The sequence below is a fragment of the Pipistrellus hanaki genome (genome assembly GCF_964339955.1).
Source record: "Pipistrellus hanaki genome assembly, chromosome: 10".
NCBI lineage: Eukaryota > Metazoa > Chordata > Mammalia > Chiroptera > Vespertilionidae > Pipistrellus > Pipistrellus hanaki.
In genome coordinates, this window is record NC_140512.1 from 34,545,319 (window position 1) to 34,571,883 (window position 26,565).

Sequence of the window (26,565 nt, forward strand, 5' to 3'; positions counted from 1 at the left end):
CTTTTGGTTGCCCTCATTTAAAAACATGTTCAATCTATTTCAAATGAAAGAAATTCTTAGTGACTGTAATTAATCTACTTTCATTTCACTTTGAGCTTGTAAAAAAAAAAATCAATTTATGTTCATGCATCCAATGATCAGCAACATTTCATCAGCTTTCTAGGGCTTACCCCAGTAACCTCGCCATGGGCAAGGCTTCTTCCCGTCACTTTCTGATAACGGTAGATTTCATGCCAGTGTAAGCTGGACACTTTTCAGCCTACTGGAACTCTAATCAGCTGGCTGAACAGAAATGGCCGAGTGTTATTGCTAGCTCTTCTCAGTTGTCAGGGTTGGAAGGGTTACCTAGGTCACATTAAGTATTTCCATTCAACATCCTAGGTCACATTAAGTATTTCCATTCAACATTGTCTTTACTACTGTTAACTGACTCACACCACCCAAGGTCGTGAAAATTGAATTAAATCGTGCTAAGGTGGTCACTACTTGTATAATAAATATGATATGCCAAGATAATAAAGGAAGTTATATGAATTGAATATCTTTTTTCAGTATTTTTGTATCAAAAAATTTTATTTTTGAGTTATTTTATTTTGAGCTAATGTATGTTAATAGCTTGGTGAAAACAACTTTTCTGGAACACGATGTATAGATCTGCCAAAACAAGTGTGGATTTTGTTCTTCAAATGAAGTATAATATAAATTGCTCTTAGGGTAGGATGTTCATGGTGACACAGTCAGACTTTCCTGAGATCAGTACCTTCTTCATAGAATTAATGAGGGAGTTATTTTGACAGATTTCCCTCTCTTCGTAAAGTAAGCCTTCATCCTTTCATAGTTATTGAATGAAGATACATGGAACATTCTCCACAGTCACATTGTGCTCCAGCCACACATATTTATAGTCCTTGGGATGCTGGTGTATTGAATAAGTTTCCTATTGAGAAATGCTAAGTTCTTCCAGGGGGAAACTTACATAGTCTAAGTTCTGAGAGGTAAAAGCTGAAACTTTTAGGAAAAAAATCAACTGACTGGTTTGTTTTTCCCCAAAGAGGATTATAGTAGTCTTGCTATGTGACATAAAAGGACACATATTCCTAAGTTATTCATGTTACATGCTTCCATGATAAATATTAATTTTAAAAGAACTGATTATTTCTATATCCACTGATCTTTGCTTTGGCATTTGCTACTCCAAAAGATACATCTTACAATAATATTCTTTTTTTTCTTTTTCTTTTTGGTGTGACATTTATTTATTTATTTATTTATTTATTTATTTGGCATTCTGCTGTGTGACAGCAGTAGGGAAACTCCATAACAAAATGATTTTAAAAATGTATCCAGTTCCAATTCCAAACCCCAAAGGCTCTTTTGAAAGTAATAACCTACAGGACATAATTGACATTCAGAAACTAAACTCCAAACTACCTCTAGCAATGAAATTATATTATTCTGAGAGGACGGCTATAATAAATCCACCTAAGAGTGTTAAAAACGTAGCCATTAAAGTGGCCAAGAAAATATTAATGTACTAACATTACCTGTTTTATACCTCTTCCTTACAACTTCAAGATATATTAGCAGTAAAATGTATCCCGAGGCTAGATTCCTAAATGAGTTGACGCGCTATGAAAGTTAGTGGATAAAAAACAATTAAATTTTGCAAGTTACACATGCAAAACTTCCGTGACTGTTTTTCATGAATTGCTGGTCACAGGTGCCACTCCTTTTCAGGGAGGCAGTAAAATCATCTTTTGTTTTTTGAAACACCCATTTCTCTTGGTTCTTTCCTCTCTTTTTTTTCTGGTTATTCTTGATCAGATTCATTCTCTACATATCTCCTGCCCCCTTTTTTGGTCTCTGTTAATATGAACTAAGGTCTTTATTCTTTACCCTTTCCAACCAACACATTTGCTGGGAAATACTACCCCATCATACCACAACTTGCTAAATACAACATACTCATCTTATCTGGCAAGATTTCTCTTTTGTTTTTGCTTCTCTTTAATGGTTTGCTAATGCTGTTCCCTCTTGCATTCCCGACCCCTTTAACTTTATGGCACATTCTCCTCATCACTTGGCTCAAGTACCACTTCCCTCCTCTATGAAGGTTTCTGTTTCTGTGATCCCCCTACCATTATTCTAATACTCATTTCTAACTCATAGCACATTGCATTATTAATTACTAGAGGCCCAATGCGTGAAATTTATACAAGGGGCTCAGCCCTTACAGCGTTGGCTTTGTCCGGAAGGACATCCAGAAGGTCGTTCAGCTCTCTGGTCTAATTAGCATATTACACTTTTATTATTATAGGTTGGCTTGTTTACGTGCCCTCATGATGACTATGAACATTTTCCTGACACAAGATTTGTATTGACATTTCTATCTTCACCATCTTACGTAACTTTTGGAACTCTGTTATTAACTAAAAATACATTGAATACATTAGTGGTAGACATACTGTTATCCTTCAGGTAGAGAGAAATGTAAGAGGGTCAGCTTACAGCTTTGCTTAAAAATATCCATATTTGTTTGGACATAAAAGCTAGTAATTGAATATAAACTTGATCCAATAATGATTAGAATGTCAGAGTAATATTAATGTATGATAATCTATACATTTTTCCCTGGCCATCTCAAAATCACTTACCCTTTTGTACATTTATTATATCTGGTCCAAAACTGAGATTGAAATAAAAATATTCTAAAATGTGTTTAATTGAAAGGTTAAAATAAGTCAGACTTTTGGGTTAAATGTTTCTTTTTGTTCTGTTTTTACTGTAGTTTGATTCTGTATTTATTCTGTATTGATTTCATTTAAACTCAAGTTGAATTTTTTACTCAACACTATAATTAACATATTTTCAACCACATTATAAATAGAAAAAGGGGGATTTTTTTTAATAAGCAGGTTATACTTCTTATACCAAGCGAAAAACATTGGGCTTTAGAATATATACTTCTTTGCATATAATTACAAGATTAGTTTTTATTCTATTTTTATAAATAACTACTCCTAAGTTTTCACTCAGAGCTTAAAGTTAGAAAATTTAATGATACATCTGTCAGCAAATCAGAACTGACCAAAGATGGAATTGAATTAAATTGTTATAACCAAAATTTGAATTATTGTTCACCATAGTGGTCAGCAACCATAATGTGAACAGAAATATGGCTATGCATGCCCCAGATGACTGGGTATATACTCCTGCAGCATCCCAAGCTCGGTCTCCATGCCTGATCCTTGAAAAGAAACACAGCTTACCTTCTTTGTCCTTGTGGGTGTTTAAGTGTGAGAGGAGGTTTTCATTGGTCTGCACACAGTACACCTCTCGGGTCTGGACCCCCCCTCCACAGAGGGCTGTCTGGTTGCCTCGCCTCTTGTCCTGCTGACTGAGCAAAGGGTCCACACGGCACTCGGTCCACTCTGTGGCTCTCCAGCCATACCTGAATAAAGAAAACGCCATCAGTGGCAGCCATGTCTACTGAAAAAACTCTGCTCTGCTCATTTTTTTTTCTTAAAAAAATAATTCAAAAAACACTTTCCTCTTGAAGCAATCATAAACTACCATATCTCCGGTGTAGATTCAGATTCAATCTCTTCTCCTTTATCCTCAGCAGTGCTCCATTTAAGGAGGAGTTTAATTTAAGATGATCCTGTTTTAATTGCAATCACTGGAGGTTGCTTATAAATATTTTATTACAAGAGAGCATAATGCTGAAAACATGAAATTTTATGTTCCGTTAACCTAAACTCAGGCTTGCTCTTTTTCAATACTTATAAACAAAGTGGGACTGAATCTAAGAATGAAAAACATTCCAAGTGATGATCAACCCAAACATTTGTTTTGCCTTTAATAAAATGCATGAAAATTGCTTCTTCGTACTAGATCAAAATTATAATTGTGCTTTAGGATTAAAAAAAATGTAACAACAATTTAGAGGTTTCTTTCATTGTCAAGAATGAGTGATTTTGCCCTAGCCAGTTTTTTTTAGTGGGTAGAACATCAACCTGTGGACTCAAGGGTCAGGGTTCAATTCTAGTCAAGGGCACACACCTCAGTTGGTGGGCTTTATCCCTGGCACTGGTTGGGGTGCAGGAGGGAGGCAATCAATAAATGAGTCTGTCTGTCTCTCCCTCTTCCTCTCTCTCCACTCTCTTTAAAACCAATGGAAAGGGGAAGGGGTGTCAATCAGGGAAAAAGGAGACATATATAATACTTTAAACAATAAAAATAAGTAAATAAAATAAATAAAAACCAATGGAAAAAATATCCTTTGGTGAAGATTACCAACAACGAAAAAGAATGAGTGTTTTTCTGTAGCACTGAGCTTCCCTGATGAGTGCTGATAAATGACGAAAAGAGCTGACGTTTCTAATCAGTGGATCACAGGAAAGACAATCTGTGATTCTAAATTAAAGCTCCAATCAAGATTATGATGTGGAAGAAATGTCAGGATCTTGTCAGCCCAGCACATGCTTTAAGGAGATAGGCAGGGAACCATTTCCTGATGCCAAAGAAGATAGGAAGTGGTGGCATTTCTCCACCTCAGGGAAAATGGATAGTCTGAAAGCACAAAGAACATGGCTCATGTAGCACTTGGTGTCACTTTAACCAAGACGCTCCCCTACTAATCAGATTAACGGCCAGCATAGGTGCAAATGGATGTGCTAATGCTCATGTCGATTAGAAGGAGATATTAAATGGGCTCTGCGATGTCTGATCTCCATGCTCTGCTTTGTCAATGGGAAAGTTTCATGACAGGAGAGCTGACTTTCCTGACCCTTTTTCATCTTCATAAGTGAGGGTTCATGGCTTAACAAAGGTGCAGAACAGGCGCATCAAGCAATAACACTCCTGACACATGTTTATAAAGGAAGTACAGCATTCAGGTTAATTCTAAAAACATGGGTAGTTGATGCCTTAGGCAAAGTGTAGAAGGTGGCAGGCAGGGGTGTGAGAAAAGTAAAGCCAATGAAATCATTCATCAGGGGAGTTAAACTAACACTTTGCATTTTTATAGAATGCAGTCTCAATTTAGGTCACCTAAGAAGTCCTAAGAAAGGAATACATTTCCAATAATGTAAGTTGGTGTCCAGCCGGTGTGGCTCAGTGGTTGAACATCAACCTATGAACCAGACAGTCATGGTTCGATTCCCATTCGGGGCACATGCCTGGGTTGCGGGCTTTGTCTCTAGTGGGGATGTTTGCAGGAGACAGCCGATCCATGGTTCTCTCTCATCACTGACGTTTCTATGTCTCTCTCCCTCTTCTTTCCTCTCTGAAATCAATTGTGTGTGTGGGGGGGAGAGGGAGTAAATTGGTGACACATTCTAAAAGTGCTATTCTCCCAACAGCAAGGGGGCGGGGGAGATAAAGAGACTCAGAATATATATTTATTTTGTTAATGGTGCTTGAATATCTAAGAAGAGAAAGAATAAAACACCTAGCTTGAGACGAAAATAAAAGAAATTCACAGGACACGGATACTCCGGCTGGAGGATACTCCGGCTGGAGATCCAGGCAAATTCCCAGAGCCTATTACGCTGAGAGGAGCCCAGGCATCAGTGGGGCTGGCGGAGGAGACCGGCAGGAAGCTCTCTGGGCTTCCAGTCACTTGTTACGTCGGGGGAGAAGGGAGGATTCCAAAGTGCTGCAGGATGGAAGGTCTCATACAAACCGTCACTATTCTTGAGTTATTCTTCTTAGAAGCAGGAGTAGGAGTAATATTTTCCTCCTCCCTGACTCAGGAAGTTCATGTTCTTTAAATGCTTGCACTATTCCAGAGGAAAACCTAATGAAGCTTGTATATATCTACTGAGAAAATAAGATTCTCCAAGTTGTTTTTTGTAAATATTCTAAGTACTCTATATTCAGACTAAGCTGAAATGTATTTATTTTGAAGATGATTCACAGTAATGTCTTGGAAGTCATATTTTTAAAATGATAAAAAGAATAAGGTTATGGTGCCAAATATTCCAGAATTTATCTGAATTCAATGAACATTTATTGGACACTTACTCTGTGTCAGGCCCTGAGTTATATGAGTCTCAGTTTAAAAAAAAATAGACACAATCTTTGTCATCAAGGAGCTTCAAGTCTTATTATTTTGATGTATTTTATTCTATTCAATAGATTTGTTATATGTAGTACTGAATTTTAATAGGACTTTCTTATTTTACCTTATAGGATGGACAACCTGACAACCAAATCCAACCTGTCTTCTACTCTTATAAGTAAAGTTTTATTGGAACATATCCACACCCATTTACATATTATCTGTAGTTCCAGAGATAAGAGTTGCATCTATTTGACTCATAAAGCCTAATACATTTGCACTCTCCCTTTAAAAAAAAAAATAAATAAAAAAAAAATATATATATATATTGATATATATATATATATATTTTTGATTTTTTACAGAGAGGAAGGGAGAGGGATAGAGAGCTAGAAACATCAATGAGAGAGAAACATCGATCAGCTGCCTCCTACACACCTCCTACTGGGGATGTGCCTACAACCAAGGTACATGCCCTGGACCGGAATCAAACCTGGGACCTTTCAGTCAGCAGACTGATGCTCTATCCACTGAGCCAAATCAGATAGGGCTGCACTCTTCCTCTTTGAAGAATAAGTTTGCCAATACCTATTATAGAAAAATATATAAACAGAAAATTGCTGCTAAAAGTCTAGCCCTCATGGAAATTTGAAAAATACAGCTTGCTAACAACACTTTTATTGGTTAAAATAATTTTTTTAGGATAGTGTTTGTAAAGAGATATTTTTCCTCACTTAAGATTTGTAAAAATCACTATTTCTCAACCTACTCTTCAGTTGGAATTAAACAGCTGAACAGACATGCAATTTGGGCAGAGACGGCGGCAGAGGCTGCAGCCTTATTCACTCACGTGGCGCAGGGGGCAGCTGCCTCTCCTTGAGACACGCAGGGTTCAGTTTCCTCAAGTTCTGGACACTCTTCGTCGCTGCCAATGGGAAACTGCCTGATGACCCGTGTCCTTACACGAGTGCCTTTAGGGGACACCATATCGTGGCAAGTCTTTGAGCAGAGGCTCCACTCGGACCACTCCGACACCTGGCACTCTTTGGTGATCACACAGGACTGGAAGGTCATTGGCAACTTCTCCTGCTGGCACAATCTGCGAAAAGGGCATTGATATTCTCATCACACACACAGGCAGTTATGAACTTGGCCTTCTGTGTTCCACAGTGAAATCAGCCTGGACATTTTTATGTCTACTTGGAGGTGGAATTCTAATTTCATTGAAAATGCATCAACATTTATGATGTGTAAAAGCAGTTAGACCCAAAGCTAACATTTGCATTTCCTCCTATTTTGTAGGAGTTGTTAAACCATTCATGGGAAATAGAAAATAAAGGGACTAAGCAAAATTAGCCGAAACGAAGTTTACCATATTGTTCATTTCACTCACTCCAGATTTGTTTTAATTTAGAGAATGAGAAACCAGGAACTGTTACCATATGATAATTTCCATTCTGTTTAGTGATTTAAATAGACATGCCTGGCCAACTCAATACAATATGGTTTTAAATAGAAAAAGTAGTTTGCTTAACATTATCATAATATCATTTGAAACGTTGATTGTCACTAATAATTATATTGCATGTTTATTCAAATAAATCAACTTTTCCAGTTCACACTTTAATACACAGTATACATACGAATATCTTATTTAAATATACCATAAGCTTTAGAAATAGAATCCATTTATATCTATATTACTATAGATATATCCAGTAAATATATGTCTAATATTTATTGAAAAGTATTTATGTTTGAACTCTAATCTATCTATGCCTTCCTGAATTGCAGGAATGTTGGATTTTAAGTTGTAATGTCTATATATGAAGATGAAGATGATGTTATGAATGTCCACGACTAAGGACATATGCACTTTGAGAATACTCCTGGAATTGATAGGCCTCGTGTTGATTCTCAGTTGAACTCTTGCCCATTCTCAGTAACCAATAATGCATGTTTATGAGACACAGGCAGTCTGTCGCCATGATAGAGCCATTTGTTCCAATGGAAGAATGCACTGATAGTTCTGCTTGTCATTCAGGTGCTATATTTAACTACGGTAATCAACCATACAGAGGCAGGTCCATTTTAATGTGCTAGCTCACATTCAACGCTCTTCATTTTACTGGCATGTGTTCAAAAATTGCATTCTTAGGAGACAGCTAGAAGCATCAGAGTCTATTTGTCTGAGTTGAGATGTCTGGAAAGTAGGATGAAGTGCGAGTGGTGGTCAAAAGGCCTCATGAGTCAGCTCTGTTTTTCTTATAGCCTCAGAGAGGACTAAAATCCCATTTTTACTCAAATATCATGTACCGGGAACACAGTGCATTAGATATAGCCCTAACCATAGAGCAAAACTTCTTCTGTGGTAAGCAAGTTTTCACACTTATACTTGTGAGCTTATTCATGAAATCAGGCAAAATAATGTCCAAATGATAACTTCTGTATTTCTTCTCTTACAAAATTCCTCCTATTTAATTTCCTCTTGGATACATGTCCTATCCTTCATGAGATTTAAAATGGATGCACCCAGGATGTATCCAAGAGAGAGAAGAACCCAGTAGGTAGACCCAGAAAGAAGGTTCAGGGTTTGGTAAAGTTCCAGATGACTTCTAGACTTTTAGAAACCATGAGCGTATTAAAGGACAAAAACTAAGGCCACAAGAGTAGCTGAGCGCTCATGTACTGGGGCTCATTTTAGGCTTGCATAATTCACAAGTGGCCTTCCAGTGAACCTTGGTAGGCCCATGAGCACTGTGATATTTATTAACTTCATTTTTTTATTATTAGTGAAACTAAATAAGTTCACCAAATCATCCATGGTTGCTAAATTATTCAGCTGCCGTTCTCTAACCATTCTCTCCTTCATTCTGGCCATGCAAAAAATTGACACCATCGAGCGTAGAGGAACTATCTATCCTATTCATTATGATTTTCACAAAAACATGACACTCTGGGAGGCCAAAGGCATGCGCTGTGCTTGTTGGTTGGTCTGTGGAAGCTTGATAGACCCGCACAATCTCAGACCCCCCAGGCTATTCTACTAAATAAGAACCAGTGTATTCACATTCCCAGGTGATCCATATGCACAATGAAGTTGGAAATGCTGATCTAGAGCTAATGGCTAACCAGTCAAAAAATATAAAGCCACCCAATAATTACAATTGGCAAATGGATCTTTATCAGTGCAGCCTTATTTCTTTCAGACAACAGGAACCAACTAAATCACACAAAAAGAAATTTAGTATCAGGTATTAGGTGGTTTATACAACAATTGGATAGGCTGGAGGGAAAGGCTTCTAAGCCGAGCCTCCAGCTTCCAGCCTTCAAAATCACTTCACCATTTCTCTGATCCGGAAAGCTTCTTTGGTGGCTACAAGAAGCCTCATTTCTGGCACTAAACTTCCCTGTTAAATGAGTACTTCTGTTTCTTTCTCTGACTTCCGTTTAAAATCCAGGCCCAGACCTAGCACATTATTGGAGTCTAAATCAGGTCCAGAAACCTGGCTGCAAGCAACTTTGCAGATTTTGTTGTGTGTTATAGTTTTCTGCCTTTGTAGTACAGGAAATACCACTAGCACAGGGCTACTCAAAATGGGGTCCATAGATGAGTGCAACGGTTGGTGAGAGGTGTGTAATGAGCTAAGAACAGTACTGTAAGTAAATGCTGAGGCATTGTTACAGCAATTTAAAGTCTGCAACACTCAAGTACACCACCAGTGGACATGATTCACCAAACATTATACAGGGCAGTTTTGTTCATGTTGAATTCCACGGTAAGATGTGTATGACATGAGCTACATGCTAGACATACTCAGTAAAACCATGTTGTTGGAGTTATAGAAAATCAAATAAACACAAAAATAAAAATCAGCCAGCATCTGATCCTTTAATATAGATAGCTTGAGAAGAACCAGTACTGGTGGTACTGGATGATTCATGAGCCAGCTAACCTGTGGTAACCCCCAAACCCAGCCCAATTCCGAGCTTCTTCATGAGGCCTATAGAGTGTGATGAGCTCATATGATTTTTTTCATAAATAGAAATCATTTGGGCACTTAAGAACATATTATCTATAAACAGGATCCTTAGCAATCTGTTTTTGTTTTGTTTTTTAGCTCCTACAGAATAAGTCAATAATAAGCACTTATAATATTATTGAATTAAAGAACATTTTTTTTTCTTCCTGTAAAGGTACAAACCAATTCAATAATATTATCCATGTTACAGGAAGATTATTTATATGGAGGATATTACCCTAAACCTTTTCATAATATCAACAAGCACCCCCAAATTTTATATAAATAACACAATTTGGTGTTCAGAGAAGATTAAATTTTCATTTCGTTTGTATAAAGCAAAATATATATGTGGGCTTTGTACTCTGTTATGACAACACGATCACACATTCTATTTGATTAGGTAGTTTGTTCTAAGAATGAAAGTGGTTGTCTTAATCTTGGTCAGCAAAATATAAGGGTAATGGGGCTTAAACCACATATAGAGTATTATTGTAATTCTAGTGACTATTTCAGAAAAAAAAAAAAGACATGCTTTTTGAGATAGATGCATTTTTTACATAGACTGATATGTGACTGATATGGTTCTGAGAACCATCAACCAATTGGCAGTAATTTCTATGGTCCCATATCTTATGTGTACATATGAACAGATTTAATGTTAGCATTATATTCAGCAATTAATCAAATAATATATGCTCAGGTACATTTGTTTTTTCCTCTTCATCTACTGTTTACTTTTTCTATGAAAAAACTGAATGGACCCAGAGGACTGCCCAGTTTTTCTGAGTCCCCAATCTGTAGCAAGTTAGAAAATGATGACTTCGGTGCTCAGGGTCAAAGGCCCCAGACGTTCCCAAGCTGCCACTCTTGAGGTGCATGATTCTGATCTGGTAGCGAGTACTCTGCCCCACAGCCTTTCTACCTGGTGAAATCACATTTTCCTAAAAGTCCACTAAGATCCCTTTCTCCAATAAAATTTAAGACTCTATGTTTTCATAACCTAACCAGTCTCACTTCTTATAGGCTGTGTTTTCAGATGGAGCCTTTAACAAGAAACACCAGCAAACCTTTCCAAGCTTTCACTATATTCAAGTTGCAGTCCTTTTTAAGCACAAGTTTAATTTCCGATAAGTTATCATTTATTTATCAATGTAAATGAGAAGTTAACAAATTTCCCCCCCAGCTAATTTCATTCTCTGAGTGTGCCCTTTCCTTTGCAGAATTCATCAAGTTAGAAGCAGTAATTCTTGTGGAAGCAAAATGCATTCATAGTCAAACCACTTAAAAAAAAAGAAAAGAAAAAAGGCAGAGGTCTTTCCCCTTGCTTTGATATTGGAAAATCTTTTGTTGAGCTGCTGGGAACGTTGCCAGATGGTGTCACCTGCCAGCTGGAGTGATCATATGCTCCCTATTACAGCTGAGGGCCACGCTGCCGGTCAACAGCTGAATGCGGGCTATCAGCACGGCACGTCTCTAGTAATGGGATAAACTGCTGCAGCAATGAGGCCTCCCTGGAAGGGCTGGTGCCTACATTTTCTGTCATTTCACACAGCAAGTGCTTACAGGCAGCTGTTTCCTTATCGCCCGTGCAGTTCAGGCAACGGACCAACATGGAGATTCATGGCACCATCCCAAAGCCGCCCGAGTGAAAACTCTAGATAGCTTCACGAGACTGGGTAAAAACTACCTGCCAGATTTCGAAAACTGCGTTACGTGGCATGGATCATTTTGGCAATTCTTTACGTCGAAGACATTTTTTAGCATGAAGGATTTTTTTTGCCTCTGTTTTTAAAACATCAACTAAACAAATAAATATATAAAAACATAACTACATGAATATTTTAGGGGTTATTTTGGGTTCTGTAACCAATTTCAGTGTGTGTGTGTGTGTGTGCGAGAGAGAGAGAGAGAGAGAGAGAGAGAGAGAGAGAGAGAGAGAGAGAATTTGCGTGTGTGTTGAAGCAGAGGGGGTTCCCAGTACCAACAAGCAATTCCCAGGCAATAGCAAGTTGTTCCAGAAATCAACTTGATTCTGATACTCTTTATCCAGAGGTATCATCAGGTTCCACAGGTTAAGGGTTTCATCCTATCAGGCTGCCCACCACACACATCAGCTGCCAGTTGCAAGCCCAGATGGTCACCTGTGCTTCTGACAGACGAACTATAAATCAAAGGTTCTCATTTCTCTCTCTCTGGGTTCCGTTAATTCAGTAGAGCTCACAGAACTCAGACAAACATAAGCATTTTACTTACTAAATCACCAGTTTACTAGAAAGGAATATATGTCAGGAACCACGGGATGGAAACGATGCCTCAGTGAATGTGTAGAAGAAGTTTGTCACCTCCAGGTACTTTCCAGGTGGGACACTCCCCCAACCTCCACATGCTCACCAACTGGAAAGCTCTCTAAACCCAGACCTTCTGGGCTTTCACGGAGGCTTTATCCCATAGTCATGATTGATTAAATTGTCAATTCCTATAAATGTTAGGCACAAAGACGATACAAATAAACTTAAAAATTTGAATCTAACTTTCAACATTAACTTTCTTCTCTGGAAGCCACCTAAATTCTCCCTTAACCTAAACCTGTATCTCCTTGGACACAGAGAGGAACACTTGATTATTTACTGTCCCTTGTTCATCTCTAATTTCTGCATGTGCGATACTATTTCTCCTCTATTGGACTTTATATTTCAAATATTGCAGCCTTATTTTATTTATCCATTTGTTTAATTTGCCTCAATACTGGGCAAGGCATAGACAACATATTTTCAATTGATAAATTTTATGATGTAGGTAACCAAATAGGAAGAAATCATTGTCAATGTAGCATTGAAGATAGTCAATGGTATTTTATGAGTAATAAAACTGTAGAAGAGGCTTTAAATTGGAAGACATAGAGAGTTCTTGAGAAATAGTACTTTAAAATATTCTACCCATGAATCAAAAAGTCTTTAATAAACTCTTGAGATATGCAGTCTGCAGGATGAAGAACAGTTTGCTTAGTTCTTTCTACACTAGAGAAATAGGAAAGCTTCATCATTTAAATGGCGATAACTCTATTTGCCATTCTATAATGCAGGGGTCTTCAAACTATGGCCCGCGAGCCACATGGAGCCCCCAGGGGAGTCTGATCCTGCCCGCCAGGTTTTTTGGGCAGTGAGCGCAGCCAAGGTGTTACAGTAGGAATTAGTAGTTCATATAGTCTGGCCCTCCAGCTCTCTGAGGGACCGTGATCTGGCCCCCACTTTAAAAAGTTTGAGGACCCCTGCAATGCATTCTTAAAGGTTTCAAAAAGGCTCAGGGAAGAAATCGAGAGTCAGAAATAGGACTTGAAAATCAACATCTTTAGATAAATTGCAATAGACAGGAAAAATGCAGTCCTTACAGCTATCTGGGAATTCATGCTAGAGTATTTGTTCAACTTAATGAAAAACTGCCCCATTGTTAGCTATATTTTTATCTCATCATTTTTTCACAATGTTCCAATATACATCTCAAAGTTATTCCCCTTTACAGAAAATTAAATTTTATTGGAAATCTCTTTTGTTAAATTACAAAGCTAGATAGAAGGGATGCTTAAGGGCGATTAATAAAAAGAGAGGGCAGATTCCCTTTTTAAATACATATTTGACATCTTCTAATAATACATAGGGGGTTTCAAGTTATAAATTGAACTTTGATATAGACTTGGAATAAACATAGATATGAAAGAACCTCACATTTCAACCTCAATAGTACATAGTTGTCAAAACTATAAGAATTTGGAAAGATAAGACACACTTTTCTTTTATTGCAGTCTGCCTCAAGTGTTAGGGAAGACCTACGTAAATCAACATTTATTGTGGAAATTGATCCAATTTCTATTTTAAGCGGAGAAAGATAATGCATTAAATATATGCAGATGGCACTTTTAAATATATAGATTTTCATTTTGGGGTGGGAGGATTGATTGCAATATGTTATTTTATTGTGCTACATATTCTATAACTGATTAATAAGGCTATCCTTCAGAGTATATTCATTCCAATATTAATGGGTAACTGTGTATTCAGACAGGAGACCTGTTATACCACTTGAAAAAATAATGACTGTACATTAAATGTTTACAAGGTAATAAATATTGTTGATCAATTTCATTAATATTAACAACCATAATCATTGATTTAATGGTTTCATAGGCATTACATTTCACTGTTTGCTCAGAATAGCTACTATGCATACTGGATTTATAATCAAATGCAGTAAATTCATAGATTTAATCATTTTATAATTTACAGGGTTATAAACTTCCTGAACCAAAGCAATATACAAAAACACAGGGCGGGTGTTGAAGGTGTTAATCCAGGAAGCACCGCTATGACTGAAAGGAATCCAAGATAATGCCCTAAACTGACTCCTCAATTTTATGGGTGAGTTAATAACTATGTCCCAAAAATGTTATGTAACTTGCCAGATGCATAGAATAGCTGCCACTGGCCTTTAGCATTTTATGTGCTGCCATCTCAAAACCTAGTGAGAATCCATGAGTTTCTCACTAGGTTCTGACAGTACCCAGCTCCTTGCTATGATACCCTGAATTTACTGCCTATGGGAAAGGTACCAGATTCCTACTCCTCGTGGCTTTAGTGAGCAGCACCCAGGATGACCCTGCTCTTCTCCCTCTCCGTAGCACAGTCTGAGTTACACATGTGACCTGGATCCTACAAGGCTAATACAATGATGTGCAACCAGGCAGGGATAAGAACACAGCTGCATGCAACTTAAGAATGTGATTGTCCTGAGAAGGACATAAGCAGTCACAAATGTGTTTGGTTATTCTTCCCTGATTAGAATAGAGCTCCTGTCTTTAAGGATAGTGAGTAGTGAGTGGTGAGTAAAGGCATGGGACCTCTCCTGGAGCTGTCACCTCTCGGGAGGTGTAATTCTACCAGATGTGCTTCTGGCTGTGTGGCATCTAGGCTTGTCTCCCTGTCTAACCCAGGAATTCTGCCTGTTGCCAGCAACAAACTCCTTTCTGTTTTTTAAACTAACTATTGTGGACTCTGTTATTCGCAGATAAGAACACTGACCAGTATACTAGTACTAATTTCCTAATAAATTCACTTAATTCTGTAAATACTGCTTTGGCCAAATATATAGTGTACTCGTTTCCTATTATTTATAAATGGCTCTCAGTTTTGTTTTGTTTTGTTTTTTTTTAAGCTTAATCTCCTCTTCAGCCCAAGGGTATGCATTTTTCTTTTGGCTCTCTTTTAGTTGCTAGTTTCTAATTGCAATGTGCAATTATAGTGACTATAGACCATTTAAAATAAATGGGAGCACATTGACTTAATCCAGCTTTGTCTGGTCCCACACAGTGTATTTCATCCACCACATTATGTAATTTTGACCTCTATGATTTCCTTCATTATTTTAATTACTCTAATGGAGGAAATCCATCCACAAATTAGATATTTTTTATGGTCTCTCCTATTTGCCTTTACTATTTAACATTTAAAAAAATAGTTCGCCATTATTCAGTTTGTTGTACTGTGTACAGAGAGCTCTATGTTTACTTTTTTTAAACAATTCTGTTACTAAGCTGATACTCTATTTAAAATGTTAAATAAAACATATTTCAATCCCTTAGTTTTTATGTGTAATAAAAATTATGTAAATAATTAAATAAGTATGTAAATCTCTGCACCAATAAAGGCACATTACAAGTCCAAGCAACTCTGCCCACTCCTTCCTTCATAAGTTATCACAGTTTCATATTTCTTTGCTTTTAAGAGGCAAATGCATCATCACAACATGCACCTGGAAGTTAGTTCAGCACAGTGTCCTCATTTTACCTCTCACTAAGTCGGGCATATAACAAAAAAAAATCAAGTCAAGGGGACATAAGGGGGAAGCCCTGAAATGTACACGTCCTGTAATAACGCCAGATCTGATAGGACTAATCCAAGGCTATTCAGAGAGGCAGACTTAGAGTTTAGGTGCATTCCTTTGTCCTATCCAAGAATGTTGTAAAACTGAAGAAATTTCAGTTTTTTCCTCAATTTTTCTCACATTAAAGGGAACCCTGAAAAATGTGGTTCCTAGCAGCGCTGCTTATATTTTTCCTCCGTTTACTCAGTTAACCCTCAGACACTTCCCCACCCCCACCCTACCTCTTCTGTTGCTCTAATTCCTTTTCATAATAGAATACTTCCTGGCAGCTTTTTCCTTTTTTCTCTTCAGAGAATAAAGGCAAAAGGAAAAACACTAATAGCAAAAAGAACAGAAGAAGATTGTGAATGATCACTGATTATTGATTTTTATTTTCTAACAATAATTCATTTAAATGGTTTTTTTGTTTAATGGTAATCATCACCTTACTCTTCAAGGAAAAAAAAGCATTATTTTTAGAATCTCACAGTGATGGTATATTAGTGCTTTGAAAAATAATTGTAAGTATATGCAGATATATCTAGGCAAGACATTCTATGAACCCAAAATTTCCTCTAGCTAAAAGAAACTTTCTATCTAGAACACAGGACTTTGATCCTTCTTGAACTACTTTACAGAATGATTGACTAGACTTGTGATCTCACAATTCACCAGCAGCTGACAGAAGAAACAATTATATGTACAACACACACACACACACACACACACACGTGTGCACATTGACATAATTTAAAATGTAAATCATGTTTCATTTATTTCTATTAGCTGCTCAGGTATGTCAGCCTAACTTTTGTTTTTTTAAGTGCTATAGTCAAACTTCAAATGTGATTTTAATGCTTCATATAATATCCACTTTTGCCAATTATATGTACATAGATATGTGTACATATTTACATATATATGCATATATATATGTATATGTATATGTATGTATATATATATATATATATATATAATTCATGCACTGATTTGTTCATTCATTTTGTTTCGTTTTTTATTATAAAACACCTCCAAATCCTTATTGGAACAGATTATAATTACATTATATGAATGCTAACAGAGATCTGAAATGGATAAATCACTGTGAGATTTTAAAAATAATGCTTGTGTTTTTCCTTGTTGGCAAATAATACAAGTACTTCACACTATTCAGAATTCTATTTACCACAGATTATCAACAATTGCTAATTTCTTTGCTGTTACATGAATACCTCTTGTTAGATGTTCTGGCTTGGACTAATTAGGAAGTGAGCTAGGATAAAGGAAAATTAACCACAATGTTTTGTTTCAATGCTAACTTACTCTTTAAGTGATTGGCTAGTTAAGAGGTCGAGAGCTAATTGAAAACTGCCATTATAAAGAGTCTCTTTTCAATTAGCTATCAGAGAGGAAGAATATATTACTGTATTTGAAGACCACAGGCCTCACTGCCAACTCTGGCTTCCCATGGGAATTAACAGAACAGGAATTCTAACTAGTAACACTTTGCACTTCCTTAAACAGGATCCAATTTGCATAAATTCTGTAACATAGAATCTCCATTATGAAGCTTCTTCATCTTGAATTACTTTTATAATAAATTCAGTGTGGAGCACAGAATAAATGTGACATTTTTAAATTATTTGAAGAATTTCTGAAGATAAAAGAGAACTCAAATACTCTATTGTACATGACTTGATTTTGATCACAAATTTTCTCCTTCTGTAATAATATTTAAAAATAATTATTTCAGCAAACTTAACTAAATCCCCCCAAAAGAAAAGTGTTGATAATAGTTGTAACTGCTTTGTTCATTCAAGTAAAAATATGATGCAAATAAAATAATTAATATAAACACTGGAAAAGATGAAAAAATCTTTTTGTCTATGCTATCACTATTTACTTGAAAAGTAGTGTCGTCAAGTTGAGACTCTAATAAAACATTTTTTGAATTTAAAAGAGAATTGGCAATGTAAATAGATATAAGCTAAATGCAAAAAATAAAAAATAAAAAAATCCATAGACTTACATTTGTAAAAAGCATATAGACATAAAAAGTGTTAAAATCTCTATATTAGCAAGAAATAAATCACATAATATGCTTAGGATAAATGCAGCAAGAACTATCCAGAATTGGTATAAAATTATATTATTTTAAAACATAACACACATTACAACTGCAGAAGAAACTGAAAACTATTTGATAGCCATTTATAGTTACATTTAAATAAAAACAATCCTAGTTAAAATCACATGTTTCCCTCTTACAAGTAAGTACAAAGACCTCCTCATTTGGCCCTGACAGTGTGGATCAGTGGTTGAGTGTCAACCCAGGAACCAAGTATGGTTGAATTCCTGGTCAGGGCACATGCCTGGGTTGCCAGCTCGATCCCCAATAGAGGACATGCAGGAGGCAGCCAATCGAAGTTTCTCTCTCATTGATGTTTCTCCCTCTCCATCCAGGCCCTTTTTCTCTAAAATCAATAAAAACTTATTTAAAACAAACAAACAACACACACACACACACACACCTCGTCATTTGAATAGAAAACAAACAAACAAACATTAAAAAGAAGAGCAGAAAGAAGAGCACTTGCCACTTCAAATATAGCAAAATAGAAAAATCTATGTGGTGGTGTACAGGAGAAGACAAATAGATCAGTCATATAATATAGAGAATCCAGAATTCTATTTTAAAAATTCTAAGCTATGATTAGTTCAAATAAATGGGGAAGATACAACCTGTTTAAAATGGCAACAGATATCCAAAGGAAAGGAAATAAAAATTGAAGCCCTGGCTTACACATTTACAAAATAAAATCGATAAAGGAAATATGTAAATTTAAACAACACAATATAAATCTCTAGAAAATTTAAGAGACCAAATTTGTAATTTATGTCTAGAAAGGTCACCTTAATCTCAACTGAAAATTCAGAAACTGTAATAGAAAAAAAGACATGTCTGATATTTTTAAATTTTAAAACTTGTGCTAATTAGTAAATCAATGATAAATCTGAAAACATTTATATGAATATTACAAAGATTTAATTACTATAAATAACATGAGCAAAAAATTGGTAAGAAAAACCACATATTTTGTTCTGCAAATATAAGATGCATGGAAAATGCAACTCAAAGAGCCTTGTACAAATGATAACCTTCTCAGGTTTCTACCCAGAGAAATGAAAATTCAAAATGATGTGATATGACTTGATATGTATGAGCCTAGCAACAACTAAGAGCTTTTGTTCAGAGAAATGAAAGAAAAATGTTAGTGTTCACTACCTTTTTGAAAAACATCTATAAACATCTTTTAAAATTAAATTTGATCCAGTAATCCCACACCTGGGAATATGCCCTAGAGAAAATCAAAATATCAATTCACATGGACATATATATGAGGATATTTATTGCAGGTTGATTCCTGGTAGTCATAACCAGAAATAAAGTTAACCCCCTTCAATGGAAGATTTAAGAAGACTTGATTAGAATTATTCTGTATAAGTTAAAAGTTTCATTTAAGAAAAAATAAGGTGCAGAAAAATGTGCACAGTATAATCCATTTTTTAAAACTTAAGCAAAATAAGTTAGTTTCATAGAACCATGGAACACCGACAATTTCAGAGGGAAAATGTGGGTAGGAGTAGGAGTGGAGGGAGAGATTAACTAGAGAACTTATATGCATATATGCATAACCCATGGACACAGACAACAGTGTGATGAAGGCTTGGAAGGGGCAGGTGCAGGGTGGAGGAGGTTAGTGGGGGGGAAAAACAAAGAGGACATCTGTAATACTTTCAACAATAAAGATAAATTTTTAAAAAGTTAGTTTTATATATGCATGTATATGTACAATTGATATGTATAGGTTCATATGACTACAGCTTGTTAACATAACTTATACCTCACGGGAAAATGAAGATGTGCTTAATGTGTTAATATAATGCAAGAAAGGGGATAACAAATGTACCATGTATGGCATAATCCAATTTATGTGAAACTATAGGATATAAATACATAACATGATGTATAACCACCAAAATACTACAAAATGGTTATTTCAGTGTAGTTGAATTTTAGGTGGCTTTTCATTTTTCCTTATATTTTAATATATTGTTCTTGGTTTAAAGATAATCTGTATTACTTATATAAACAGAAAAATAAGTATCTCCACTATGTAAAAAGAGTAATAAAAATAAATATTTCAAATATTATCTATGTCTGTCTGTATGTATGTATTTACGTATGTATATACATAAAAGCTAATATGCTAAGTATCCTCCAACCAGTTGCTATAATTTGCACTGACCACCAAGGGGGAGACACTCTAAGCAGGAGCTGCCATTATGCACACTGGCCATTTACAGAGAAAAGGCACTGCGGACCTGGTGCCCACAAAGCAATACTTGGTTTCCCCCAAATGGGACATAGGTCCTGCTACAACCCCAGAGTGACACCCCACCATGGGGCACTGCTGAAACCCCATGGCACAAAATATGGTCCATAGCCCAGCCTGGCAACAGTGGCAGTGGGTGCCAGAAAATGATGTCTCGTAGCAATGCCCGGCTTCCTCTCCCTAGCGACTAGCATCCTCGGAGTTTCTTCAGCCCAGGAACCCAACTTGCTTTATAGCCAGGTGCAAACATTTTACACTTTAACCAAATGTTTGTAAGCATTTTCCCATGCCTCATCTCATTTGATCTTCATGAAAGTCCTAGAATAGGTAGATAGGATACTCAGTAGAATCCTGTTTTCTTTTCATTAGCAAAACACAAATAGTGATATTAAAATGTTTCTTCTAATTAATTTCCTTTCACTGTGCATGAATCCATGTACTGGAACACTAGTTAAATTATATATTTACATGTAAGCTATAGAATAAAAGGGGAAGAAATATAATCAGGAAACTAAAAAAAAAAATAAGTAGTTTCATTTATTGTTACTAAAATATATTGGATTTTCAAAGCTTTCAGATAGAAATTTTCACGTAGTTTTATAATATTGACTAGACGCCCAGGGCACAAATTCGTGCACAGGTGGCGTCTCTAAACCTGGCTGGCAATTGGGGCTGATCTGGACAGACAGACTGTGGTGAAGGACAGCAGGAAGTTGTCTGGCCTCGGGAGGTTGGCTGTGGGAGTACATTGACCACCAGGGAGCAGCTCCTGCATTGAGCATCTGCCCCCTGGTGGTCAGTGCACATCATAGCCATCAGCCAGTTGTCCTGTCATCCAGTACTCAGGCTTTTATATCTATAGATTACTACAAATGCTCACAAGTAATTCAACTATAATTTTGCAATTATATCTATTCATAAATAATATATTTCAGAGATAAATTTTGATATAATTATGAATACTATGAAGACTTTTTTTTTCCATTTTTTAAAATATATTTTATTGATTTTTTACAGAGAGGAAGGGAGAGGGATAGAGAGCTAGAAATGTTGATGAGAGAGAAACATCGACCAGCTGCCTCCCGCACACCCCCCACCGGGGATGTGCCTACAACCAAGGTACATGCCCTTGACTGGAATCGAGCCTGGGACCTTCCAGTCCACAGGCTGACACTCTATCCACTGAGCCAAACCAGTTTTGGCCTATGAAGACTTTTTATTTAAAATAGCTATATGAATAAAGAATAATTTATTTCATTTTTATACTTTTTGTATGATAAACAATATAGAAAAAGGCACAAAAACATATATATATATATATATATATATATCAAGTGACCTTAATACGGGAGTCAGTTTAAATATTTATGATTTTCTATAATTATAAAAATGATATTTAACTATGTTGTCTTTCTAGAATAATGTGACAACTTTATAATTATTCTAGGTGTGCATATCTCACATCATTTCCATCGTGGTATAAGTGGAAGTTGCTGATATGCATGCCCCCATCAGGTACCACTCATCTCTAACCTAGAATAAGGCACTAGTCTGGTCTCATACTTCCGGGACATCCAGTTACCTCTCTCTAATACAGACAGTAAGTTGATAATGTCAAACCATGGGGTAGCCAAACATCTGATCAATTATGTGATAGCTTTTCTCAATAAAAATTAGTTAAACCTAACTCATAATTCTGTTTTTACTTTATGCCTCCTTTCTTCAAATACCTAAAAGTTATAATTCTAATTAAAACTCAATAAAGGGCAGTAACTTTAAGGTAAATAAAGGGGAATTTAATAATTTTCTTAATCTAAATATATTGCATATTAGTACTTTTTAAAAAAATATATTTTTATTGATTTTTTACAGAAAGGAAGAGAGAGGGATAGAGAGTTAGAAACATCGATGAGAGAGATTCATCGATCAGCTCTCTTGCACACCCCCAACTGGGGATGTGCTTGCAACCAAGGTACATGCCTTTGACCGGAATCAAACCTGGGACCTTTCAGTCCACAGGCCGACACTCTATCCACTGAGCCAAACCAGTTTCGGCTACAAGTTAGAACTTTTAAAGCATTTTCAAAAGTCTAAAATAGTTTTACCTATATTGCCTTTTACATTTTTTTCCTGAACAAAATTCACCAGAACTATTTAAATTTGAAATCAATGATATACCTATGACACTGAAGTTACTGCCCTAGATTAGTTTATTTAATTTATATGCAGAAGTACTATCATGCAGCTGGATACAAATGAAAATATAAATATCAGATTTACAAGGAGATTACCAACTCTAAAAATCGACATTGCCGATTCAGTCTTTTCTAATAGAGATGATCAGTGCAGAATAATACAGGACAACTGCCCCCACTCCCAATTCATTCTCCGCTTCACTAGTTCCTCTGGCTCCCCTGGGCTCCAGACTGTCAGCTTCATAATGAAAGTAGGAGGTAAAATGAAATTATGCAAAATCATGTCACCAGTGCACTCTTCCCAAGGAACTCCACAAATCACTTCAATAATGTTTTCTTTTCAAATTGATTTATTTCGCAACACCTTGCTTTGGTTGTTCAAATGCAGTTTCAAATATCCAATTTGCAAGTCTAAAATTAAGATGGAACATCAGAGCACATACATCTCTCATGATGATTTCACAGTGTTTCCTAGTCTTTGACAGTTGTCAAAATTAACATTACATGACATGATCCATTATGTTTCTCTCAACACTGCATTATCCAAATATGACAAATTCAATTAAAAAATAGTTTTCATTCATTTCAACCCTTGCATTTATTTCTTTTAGTTCCTCTCTACACCTTTTTTTTCTTTCTGTCAAGATATATTATAAACTTCATGTTTATAACAATTTTTTCATAACTTCTAACACAATCCTTACTTTTCTATTTTTATTTTTTAATTACAAATTTGGTTTACCTTATTTTCCTTTAATTACCTTACTTTATCATCTTTATTATATAAAAACTAGAGGCCTGGTGCATTAAATTCATACACTGGGGTGTGTGTCTTTCAGCCCAACCTGCACCCTCTCCAATCTGGGACCCCTTGGGCCTAAACAAACAGTCAGACATCCCTCTAACAATCCTGGACTGCTGGTTCCCAACTGCTTGCCTGCCTGCCTGATTGCTCCTAACCGCTTTTGCCTGCCAGCATGATCACCACTCCTAACTGCTCTCCTGCCAGTCTGATCATCCCCAACTGCCCTCCCCTGCATATTCCCTCTTTATTAGAAAGGTTTTTTTCTTTTACATATTGGACAGCCCTAACTGGTTTGGATCAGTGGATGGAACAATGGCCTGCAGACTCAAGGGTCCCAGGTTCGATTCCAGTCAAGGCCATGTACTTGGTTGGGGGCACATACCCAGTGGGGACTGTGCAGAAGGCAGCTGATCAATGTTTCTCTCTCATAGATGTTTCTATCTCTCTATCCCTTTTACCTCTTCTCTGTAAAACATCAATAAAATACATATTAAAAAAGAAACACTTAAGATTCCTCCATATCTGCCTACCTGATGTGACCCAGTGGCTGAGAACCCAGGCTGGGCTGGGAGGGAATCACCACGTGGGTGCTGGCACCTCTGCCGGCTTGAGACCCCAGGCTGGGGTCGTGGCCCCAAACCACTGCTTGGTGCTGGAGCATTCCCAAGTGGCTGCAGGTGGGGCGGGAACATCCCTGCATCACTATGGTGACACGGGGATGTTCTCGCCCAGCCCCCAGCTGCTTGGCGCCTGCAGTCATAGGCTCTGAGGGGCCAAAGGGTGTTCTGGGACCCCTGCCGCTCAAGGCCTATGAGCCTCCAGGCCAATCAGCACCTGTGTATGCAAATTAACTGCCATCTTTGTTGGGTTAATTTGCATACTTGCTCTGATTGGCTGTGGGCATAGCGAAGGTACGGTCAATTAGCAGTTTTCTCTTTTATTAGTGTAGATACTCCACATAGATCTGAACTAAGTCAGAGAATTCTGTCTTTATGGAGGGGTGGCTATAGACATAAATCCTTGGCCCTTAAAGATACAAATGTACAACCAAAGTCTTTTTGTATCCAGCTTTATTCTGAATTCCCAGCAGTGTCTTACAAGTTGGGAAACAATTAAGGATAAGATAATTAAGAAATACTGAGTCGCCCAGCCAGCGTGGCTCAGTAGTTGAGCATTGACGTATGAACCAGGAGGTGATGGTTTGATTCCCAGTCAGGGCACATACCCGGGTTGCAGGCTCAATCCCCAGAAGGGGGAGTGCAGGAGGCAGCCAATCAATTATTCTCTCTCATCACTGATGTTTCTCTCTCTCCCTCTCCCTTCCTCCCTGAAATCAATAAAAAATCTATTTTTTTTTCTTTTTAAAGAGTATCTCTTTCCATTCCGTTCTCTTCCTTTTTTGAGGGTAAATAAAACCTGGGGAGTGCGGAGTCTGGGGAGCGTACCTAATTATAAGGATCAAAGTAATATACATGGAGATATTTAGCAAAAAGTAGAAGACAACCTTAGTTGTCAATCATCCTAGAATAGGGGTGTCGAACTCAATCAGAGAAGGGGCCAAAATCTAAAATCCAGCCTAAATCACGGGCCGAATGGTTTACTGAACAGTCATAAACTGACAATGTCATAAACTGACAGCGGAGTGCAGTGATGACAGCGCGGTGCGGGCCACATTGCAAGGCCTGGCGGGCTGGATTTGGCCCGCGGGCCTTGTGTTTGACACATGTGTCCTAGAAAGTATCAATAGGCACAGCCAGGGATCTGCTTCAGTGGTCTGGTGTGATTCCCCGAGGGTCCTTGGCTCTGATCTACTGAGCAACTGGGACCCCAAATAAAATGGCAGATTTAAAGTCTGTATATTGTTTGAGGAGCATGAAATAACTGACCACCAAAATAGAAAAGGCAACATCTTGCCCTCTTTCTACTACTTATCTGTGTTCCATTTTGGCTAACACAGCCATCCTAGCATTTTGTCTCTTAATTATCAGAGTTTTGGAAATTGAGGCTAATACCAGGCAGACAACAGAAGATACAAACTGTTAAATAGAAACTGCCAAGATTGAATTTGCTCTTAAATTGACCCTGTATGGTGTGTTTGACCTCAGAATCCCCTGGGCTGACACTTTAGAATCCAGGCATTCCTTGTCCTATTCTTGAATTATAAAGATAATCTAAGCCCTGGCTGCCCAAATGCTAAGATTTGGGGCCCCCCATCCATTCTGACACCATTCCTGTTTATGAACATATGATTCTGTCTCTGCTTATTGGAAAACCCCCAAAATTTCTCTGCCATGCTGTTAAGGTCATCAGGAGTCCATGCTAAATTTATTTACTACTATTTACATATTCCTTTAATTAGAGTCCTATAAGTTCTTCACCATAGATAAGCTGCCCATTCCTACTTCTCAGAGTTTTAAAAAATCAGGATTGACTTGAAATGCAAACTTCTCCCATCACATCACACTTAGGTAAATACAAGCCATTTTGGGGAACTTGGTAAAATTCTATGAATTTAGCAAATTTCTCTAGTCAAATTTCTTCTCTTTCTCTCTTCCTCCCCCTCCCCCCCCCCCACCTCCACTATATGGGATCCTGGGTAGAGTAGAACCTGCCAGAGAATTATATCTTTTATAAAAACTTTGAAAACTGGCATGAACACTAAAATGTATCATTTTACCATATCTCATATGAAACTCAAAAGTATGTAAATTTCAAGCAATTGAAAATAATTTATGACAAATTCATAGTTATTAATCTCGAGTTAGGATATGCATGTGTGTGTGAATACCTTTTACTATGTTTATTATTATTCATCTATTAATAGAAATATATTAGTGGCCTGGCTTATGTCTATAAGTAGTATTTTAAAAGGTTTTTTTTTTTTAAACCACAGAGAAGAATTATCAGTGGTCATAATCGATTTTTCTTTATAAAAAATCTGCTTTGTTTGTTCCAACACTCTATACTGTGCATGACTATGCCAACATTCCAAGATCTTTTCAATACAATGGCTTCTTGTATTAAGCACGGCCCAGTTACTTTATTCATTTACAATTCAGCTGCTGGCAAATACTAGCTAAAAAAATTTTCCATGATCACATCCTTTTAAAATCTAGTATCGATGACCACATACTTGTACTAAATAGGGGATAAACTATCTGTCAAA

At 36.9% G+C, this 26,565-nt stretch overlaps 1 protein-coding gene across 2 annotated transcripts in view; it reads right to left on the reverse strand.

Moving 5' to 3' along the window:
* The window catches only part of THSD7A (thrombospondin type 1 domain containing 7A), a 294,507-nt gene that overhangs the window by 153,308 nt on the left and 114,634 nt on the right, over positions 1 to 26,565 (reverse strand). For both annotated transcript variants that reach the window (XM_084897092.1, XM_084897093.1), the window contains exons 3-4: positions 6,915 to 7,163; positions 3,270 to 3,451 (exon numbers count right to left, since the gene is read on the reverse strand). In XM_084897092.1, the coding sequence (XP_084753218.1) occupies positions 3,270 to 3,451; positions 6,915 to 7,163 (431 nt within the window). The remainder of the gene's footprint in view (positions 1 to 3,269; positions 3,452 to 6,914; positions 7,164 to 26,565) is intronic.